This window comes from Poecilia reticulata, chromosome 9 (genome assembly GCF_904066995.2).
Source record: "Poecilia reticulata chromosome 9, P_reticulata-male-v2, whole genome shotgun sequence".
NCBI classification, from domain to species: Eukaryota; Metazoa; Chordata; class Actinopteri; order Cyprinodontiformes; family Poeciliidae; genus Poecilia; species Poecilia reticulata.
In genome coordinates, this window is record NC_088838.1 from 32,901,784 (window position 1) to 32,910,550 (window position 8,767).

The 8,767-nt window shown below is 38.0% G+C and overlaps 1 protein-coding gene across 1 annotated transcript; it reads right to left on the reverse strand.

Moving 5' to 3' along the window:
- Positions 1–294: 294 nt before the first annotated feature.
- On the reverse strand, positions 295–8,755 carry dmrt2a (doublesex and mab-3 related transcription factor 2a). The gene is made up of 4 exons (XM_008419376.3): positions 8,497–8,755; positions 7,044–7,436; positions 3,438–3,537; positions 295–2,122 (listed from the first exon to the last, which is right to left on the reverse strand). The coding sequence occupies exons 2-4, from the start codon at positions 7,401–7,403 to the stop codon at positions 1,098–1,100; spliced, it is 1,485 nt and encodes a 494-aa protein (XP_008417598.2). The 5' UTR covers positions 7,404–7,436; positions 8,497–8,755; the 3' UTR covers positions 295–1,097.
- Positions 8,756–8,767: the final 12 nt, after the last annotated feature.

Here is an 8,767-nt window from a genome sequence, read left to right on the forward strand (position 1 = left end):
AATTATAGTTGAGTTATTTTACTCCTCCCGATTTTTAGATTTAGTTGAGGGACGATAGTTGTACAAAATAAATACATTTTGACTGAAAAGTACAATTGTAGGGCTGCAGCTAACGACTATTCTAGCAATTATTCCGACGGTTAATCGATTAAACGTAAAACTGACCCATTCTAAATATTTTTGATTAAATCACTGGTCTTTTTTATGAAACATTAGAAATACATTAAAAGATTTAAATAAATAATTACATTTTATTGCATAAATACAATAATGTATATTCCTTTAGTGAATCATTGATCATTTGTAGCAAAAGATATATTGCAGTTAAAAAATACACAATATATATATATATGAAAAGTTCGATCAGTAATTATTCTGATTAATAATTGGACAGAACAATGTGATTAGAAGTTTTTTGGTTGTTTTTTTTACAGATTTTCAACCAGATGAAATTAAAATTGCCACTTGAAGAATACTGGGTAGAACATTACAGAAAAAAAAGTTATTTTTATCATAAATGCAATATATCAATCAACAAATCAATCAATATATACATGTTTGGTACAGTTTTGTCTTAGCTGCTGCTCTGAGTACATTGAACTCTGAATGGTCAGTCAACGATTAATCAATGACTAAATCAGTTATTTAATTAATCAATTAATCTGATTAATCGTTTCAACCTTAGTTAAAAATAATTTCCATCTAATTTGAAGATTAGTTGTCATTTAGTGCATTTGGTAAAACTAAATTAAAATTCAGTTTTTAAGTATTGGAGCGTTTGTTGTGAATTCATTCATTTAAATATTTTAAATATTTTGCAAAGTGACATTAAAACTCTTGCTTTTATTCAAGTTGAAAAAAAATAAAATTGAGATTTTTTTTTACAGTTTATTGACATGAGAAACAATAAACATCAGTTTAAATACTCTACACAATAACGTTATTAAAACATGCACATGTAAAATATTATATCCTGTACATTTATGTTACAGAGGAACAAAGTTCACACTGACTGTTTCTTTTTTTTAAAGCAGTGCTTGTGTTTTCATTTGAGCCCGAAACGTTTTGTAGTGCAAAAGAATGGATCCGGGTCAGAGTCAGTGGAATGCTCGGCTCACCGCCGGCCGCTTCAATATGGCCTCCACCGAAAAGGACAGAGACTCGCCGGACGCCATTTTGTTCCCCATGGGTTTGGTCGATACGTCCTTGCCGCTTCCCTCTCTGAACTTGCGCGCCGCCTCCTCCAGCAGCTCCCTGCAGTACGGCGCTCTCAGGTCCGGCCCGCCAGGTTTCCCCGCCCGCGAGTTCTGGACCAGGCTGTGGAAGGAGTCGAGTTTCATGGACAGCTTAGCGCCGTCCTTGCTCAGCTTCGGGCTGTGGGAATGACTGTTGCTGGGGAAGGAGTGTCCGAAGCTGCGTTTTGGAGGAGAGAAGGCCGAGCACTCCTTCATTTGGGAGGCGCTGGGAGGTTTGGGGTCCAGCAGGGCGGCTGCTCGGGACCCCTCCAGTTTGGCGGCGAGCGCGGCGGCCGCCTCCTGCTCCGGCGGCTGGCTCTCGGCGGGCATCACTTTAGGCTCCCACACGGCGCCCGGCTTCATGTTCTGCACCGCCGTGGCGTTGAACAGGCACTGCTGATACAGCAGAGCGTCCCCCAGGTTGGCGGCGCCATGGGGCCACATCACGAAACCGCCGCCGTTGGCGCCACGCGACGGCTGCAGCGGGTAATGGCGGAAGGTGGTGGCCACGCTGACGTTGGAGGAGATCAACTCGACGTTGGCGGCGCTGCTGGGATACGGCGCCGGCAGGTCCAGGCAGCCGGAGCCCAGGAAGCCGCACAGATCTTTGGGTTGATGCTCCACCTGAGGCACCGGAGAGAAGCCGGCCTTGTAGGCGCTGAACTCTGCGGCGGCGGCGTGGTGGACCAGGCCGGCCGGGAACAGCAGCGGGCCGGCGGCCGCCTGGTTGCTCTCCAGAACCTCCCGCTCTTTGTACTCGCGCTCCAGCATGATGGTCTCCAGCTCCTTGTCGGCGAAGGCCCTCCTCTTCCTCATGCGGTCGCTCAGCGGCGGAGGAAGGGCGACGTTGGGCGCCAGGAACGGATCCGGCTGCACCGGACGGTATCCTGTTAGCGCAGAAAAAGACATTGGAACATGTTAGCAACTCAAAATGTGCACGTTTAAATCTGTCAGTTCCTATCAACGAACAGTGGTTCACATGTTGCAAGAGATATCCACTTTTTTCACTTCCGATACCGATATCTGAGGTTTAGTACCAGCTGATACCGATACGATACAAAACAACAGCTGACTTTAAATTAGTGCTACCAATCGATAAAAATTACACCAGATTAATCTGACTCTATTGGTCCGATTAATCACGATTAGTCAGACTTGTGATTAATCACTGTTCTTAATGTAAGCTTGAAATACAAATATATACGCAGTTGTGCTTCTTGAAGGAATGGCGGTCGGTGCAAGCCCCTCTTTCTGCCGCCCTCCAACTAATCAAAACACAAGAAATTATCCGATTTTGTCCATTTTATGTTACAGAAAGCAGGAAACAATCTCCCAGTACTCAACTGCATCCTGGGGAAACTTTCTCCTCTACACATGCTTACAAACAGCAGCAAACATCTTCAGGAGACAACAGACAGATGAGACAGATTTTATTTTCTGATGCCGCCCTGGGCAACTGCCCATATCAAAAACCGCCACTATTTGCAAAAAATGTTTTTTTATCGTCTCAAACCAAACATGTCTGAAGATTCTCAGTTTACCAGGTTTTTATTTTTTATTCTTTTCCTTATTGGTGAAAATAAGACGTAATCAACTCTTTTAGTCACAAATCAATCCAGACAGACATTTTGGAAGAGAAAAACATCAACAGATACTTCATGTTGTCTGTTTTGAAACCATCCAAGTAAAATAATAGTATAATGGCACAATAACGCAAGCATACCCTGTCAATAAACTTTAAGTTCTAATGAACATTCAAACACTGGAAGACATTTTAAATATCCAAAATAAATAAAACAACAAATAAAAATGAATTATGAAGTTTCTGTAAACAACGTTACCCTTCAAAAGGGGCTAGCTGAGACCAAAACACCAAACTGAAGAGTTTTATCATAAAGTTTTTGGTAGGAAAAGAAAAAAGGAAAAACAATAAGTCATACAAATGGAAATTATTGAGCTTGTTTTAATTTAAAATGCAATTAATTGATTTACAGGAAGTTCAAAGTCTTCCAAGCATTCACTAAAAATAAAGGAAGATTAAAAATAAATATCTGTGGCCCACGCCCCAGGGCAACATGTCGCCCTGGGCTGCAGCCGCAGTAATCCCTTCCTAAAGTCTTTATGACTGACGGAGAAACAGACGAGAATAAAAAGGGATTTTGGAAGATTTGCAAAGAAAGGTTTATATTTCTGCCGTCTTACCTTCTAGGATGCTTTTGGCGAGCATCGTCGAGGGTCGGATGTGTCGCTGATAAATCCTCCTCTCCGCTGGAATCGGTTTCCCAGAAATCCCTTTCTTATCCTAACGCAGAAAAGAAAAACATAAACCCTGCTGTCAGGACGTTTTTCTTGATTCTTGAGCAATAACTGATTAGTTACAGCTGAGCTCAGCTTGAATGTCTGGATAATTTAAAATAACATTAAGGGAAAATGGGCCGTAACTCATGTTTCTGCTGTTATTACGGCGTTAAAAAGTGACTCAAAAGTAATACCAGGATGTAAATCTTCTATTTAATTTAAGCTTTTAGATGTTAAACAAGCTTTTAACTCATAATCTAACACATAAATTAGTATTTATGATATTTTAGCAAACTGTAGGTGGAATAAAAAGTATAACTCGAATAAGAAAAAAGCAAACATTAAAAGTAAATTTTAATATAAAGTACAGTAAAGATTAAAAAGATGTAAGTAAATGGCGTCTTTAATAACAATTATGTATACGTTTATATTTATTTTGACAAATAAGTACAGGTACATAAATTAGATTGAATAAAAATTAGGCAAATTGATATGATGTTAATTTATTTCATGCATTGTAAACTAGTTACATTCACATGAGCATCCTATAAAACATTAAGAAATTAAACATGTAATTGTTTAAATATATATAAAAAAATCTATTTTGTTTCTCAAAAGGGGAAAATAAAATGTCCGCAGATGTTAATCTAAGTTAAATATATTTTAGTTTTATTATTTTAGATGTTTGTCTCTTTTTTTAATCACTAAACTTTTATGTATTCGTTTTATTTTTTTAAATCTATAATTATTGGAGAAAAATTGCTACTTTTTTCCCCCAATAATTTGTGAATCTTAAAAAAAAAAAATAAATAAAAGCTAAAACCCTAAACTAGAAGCTGAAGATCTGCAAATAAAATCAGAAAATGAAAAGTTTCTAATATTAAAGTTGTGATTTTTAAAGGTCGGGGAAATAATTATAAAACTTTAAATGATCTGCAGATAGTTAAACACAGTGAGGCTCTGAACGAAGAACATTTACTCCGTTTCTGCTTCTGTCGTTAATTATACTAATTTATTAAACTACTGAACCGAGTCAATTAAAATATCAAAAATAGATGTGGACTTAAAATATTATCACAATATTATGTGCTGCCATGGCGATGAATTGTAAAAGTGATGATAATAACTCTATTGCTTATTTCTTATGTAAATATGGCCATAACTGCTGTGCAAAGCAGTTTACTGCGCTTGAAAAAATATATATATATAAATAATTTTTTTCTTTAGGACACCAATGACAACATTTCATCATATTTTGTATTTATTTATATTTATGTATACTTTCAATAAAAAAAAACAATGGAGAAAAAAGTAAAACTAACAACAGTTTGGGAGAGTTTAGACAGGAAATCAAGATTCTTATCACAATAAGAGATAAACGATAAATAGAATCAGGTTTGAGTTTGTTGTAACTTAAACAGATGTTTGGGTAAAAAATACTTTTTGTGGGAACAAAAACTGTTTACATACCGATAAGGAACTCTGATGGGATTAGACTTCATTTGCATAAACTGACCGGCCTTAAAAAGCAGAAACTAATTTGCAGAGTTGGGCAGTAACTAGCTGCATTACTTGAGTAGCTTTGTTGAAAAAACAAAATACTTTAAGAAGTATGTTTACTATGTTGTACTTTCTGCTCTTATTTGAGTAAAATTTGTGGATTTTCTTCCCACTGAATAAAAAATAAAAATGTTTTAATCGAAAACCCACCAGACTCAGACACACACCTGCAGTTTCTGTTAAAGTTTCGTAAGTTTTTCATTGAAAGAAGCTGATTTGCAAACATTTCCTTTTGCTTGATTTTGTTTTTTAAATGAATTATTGTCAATTTTGTCCTAAAATCACATAAATTTTCACTTAACTTTACATTTTGGTTCATCTGGTGATGTGATTGTTAAATATTAAATGACTGATAATTTGATCAGTTACTCAGTACTTGAGTAAACTTTTTAAGAAATGCTTTTTTTACTCGAGTAATTTCTTGGACGGATATTTTTTACTTTTAGTTAAAATATGTGAAGTAGTGCTGCTCTTACTAATTGAGTAACATTTTTGGGTATTTCCTTAATTTGTTAATTTGGTACCACTTTACTATAATGCTCCCATTATTGATTGTTAATAAACTAATTAATCTCTAAGCACTTTATAAATCACTAATAACTGTTTATTACGCACTAATTGCAATGCAATTAAGACGGAGACGGAAACTAAATCTACTGGTTTCTAATAGTGAGCCAAATCTGTTCACTTATATTTTATCTAAGGGTGTCCAAAGTGTGGCCCGGGGTCCATTTGCGGCCCTTGGATTGATTACATGTGGCCTCAGACTTCAACACAAGAAAGATACAAATGTGGACATTTGGTATAGATGGAGACTTTCTGTCTTTCATTTGGTAAAAATGACCACAAACAAGTGAAATCTTCTCACAATAGAAAATATTGGCTATAACTCAAAGGACTCGTCTTTAAATCGCCACGTTTCCTCATTCTCCTCAAGAACCAGTGACTTTTATGCAAAAGCAAACTTTGTTTGACCCGGATCTGCTTTTAATTAGTTTAATAAAAAATACAGCAATCATTCTCAAAGAAAGCCTGACATAAATCCTGACTTTATTCACCAGAACTGATTAAACTGTGTTCTACATTTTTAGAAAATTAGCAAAATTATTTTTAATAAGGAAAATCTGTAGAACCCTTTTAAAGTTTTGGATCTAATAATTTACACACCCAGTCTAAGAGCTGCAGGCTCAGTTTATGGTAGTTTAGTTTAATGTTGAGTGGGTAAAAAAAACATTCCAGGATCTAGAGTTGTTGACTAGCTTGTAAGAACAATAAGCATTTATAAATATAATGTTTTTATAGCGTACTGCAGGGGTGTCCAAGCTGTGGCCTGGGGGCCACGTTTGGCCTTTTTGATTCATTTTCATTGGCCCTTCACTGTAATTCAAGAATGGCACAAATTTGGCCAACTGGATGAGATTTTACATGCTAAGTTTATATCCGCTTAAATGGAAAATATTAAGTACAACACTAAGAGTTTTTATTTTATTTCATAATAAGTCGTGCCACAAACACCCAGCAGGTTTTTACTAAAAATTATACTTTGGCAAACCCATCCATGACATTAGGCTAAATATAGCAAAGGTTGTGATAAAAACTTGCTGGGAATAAAAAAAAAACATTTTATAAACTTAAAAATCTGAAAATAATAAACCCAAAACGTTAAATAACTGTAAACATTTAGTCAAATATTATGTGTTTTATTAATTGTGCAGATAAAAGAGAAACAACATTTTGGCCCCTGAATATTCTCAGTTTGGAAACTTTTGGCCCTCAGTGCAAAAAGTTTGGACACCCCTGGCATACAGTCTCCTTCTGACCCTTCGTTATTAATAACTATCATTATGCATTGAAGTGTTTGTGGATTAACTGGTGAGATGTAAACTACTTATTAACGGTAGAAGTGGTGCCGGCCGTCATTTTTAAGGGGTAAAATGTTTTTGCACTGACCTCCGTGGCCTGCTGCCTCCTCAGGGCCACCTGCGCCGCCATCACCCGCTGCCTCTCCACCACCAGCAGGCAGTTGGCGCACTGGCAGTCCCTCCACCTGCAGAAGCGCTTGTGGCCCTTCAGGCAGGAAACCACGCCGTGGTTGCGGCAACGGGCGCATTTCGGCGTACGGCTCAGCTTCCTCTGGTCGCCCGAGCTCAGGCCGCTGGGGCCCGGCTTGCCGTCTCCCTTCTCGCCGTCCCCGTCGCCGTCGTCCTCGCCGAGCGGCGCGGAGCCCGGCCGGCTGCAGCACATCGAGTCCTCCGGCAGCTCGTCGCTCTCCGCCTCCAGGCTCTCCACGTCGATCTCAAAGTCTGCCATGTCCTCGTCCTCCGCGTTCAGCGCAGGTTATTTCTGCAGAAACAAATCGGCCGAGTTGATTTGGAGCAGCACGTTTCAGCAACGAGGCAGTTCAAAGTGCTTTACATCATGACAGCACGAAATAAAAGTCATCAATAATTGAAACGTTACATTTGACCCAGATTACATATAAAAATGTTCGTTAGTGTTTAAAGAAACTCGGTGTTTCGGCTGTTTTACAATTTTCCTCAAGTTTGTTCCAGATCTGTGATGCATAGAAGCTGAAATAATAAAACAAACAAAAAACCTCGAAACTTTCATTTCATTAATTTGACAGGAACAATGCACTCAAAACTGCGTGTCACCAAGAGTATATTTCTGGAGCTAATTCATAACTGCAGTCTTATTGGTCATTTAAAAGCATTAAAATACATGAAATGTATTCAAAATGCACTATATACGTTTTCCTGCCTAAACTGTGCAACCTCCAAATTCACATATTACTATACAGTAAGACTAAGAAATCAAAGTACAATAATAATACATTCGTTTTTCTGCCTTCATATATAAAAACAACTCTGCAGACTTCAAATTTATATAAATATATAAAAGCTTAATTTAAGTTAGTTTATAACATATTTTTGTTAGAACTGTTGTGTTGTTGGCAAAACACTCAAAAGTGGAGATAAATTTATTTTCTTTAACTTTTAGTGAAATAATAATAAAACAGTAGCTCTTATTTAAGATAGTCAAGAAGACGTGTCATTATGATTTCCTTATATTTTGATACCCGAGTCTTATTATTAAATTGATATCAATGATTTTAACAAATGTAGCTTTTTTAATCATTTTTCCCAATGAGATATTAATTTACAGTTTTCCACAGCAGTAACTTCAATCCTCAAACCTAAAGACAGTAAATAAAAAGTGTTACAAGCGTGAAAAAACCCACAAGACAGCATAATTATGAAGCTAAAGTTTTATCCTGTCTGGATATGTATCTGGCTATCACTAAAATGTCATTTTAAGTCACTATCTTAGGGGGAAAAAGACAGTTAAAGCACCGAGGTTCTTCAGCCTGAATCAAAAACCACAATAACCGAGTTCGGCTCACCTTCAGCGGTCCGGGCGGAGCGGTAACCAGCCTCCGGTGGTCCGGGCGGAGCGGTAATCAGGCTCTCCGGGCTGTGATGGATGACACACGCCGCCCCGGCTCCAGCTTTGAAGGCTAATTAGATGTTAATTGAGCGGATGAATGAGGGTCGCACCGCGAACACGTCCAACTTTCTTCTGGAGCCGAAACACCAGAGTGACACTCCTATGAACCGCGCTGGGCTTCGGCTTCCCGCGCTCTGATTGGCTGGTTCCAAAGCCGGTCCCAGCCA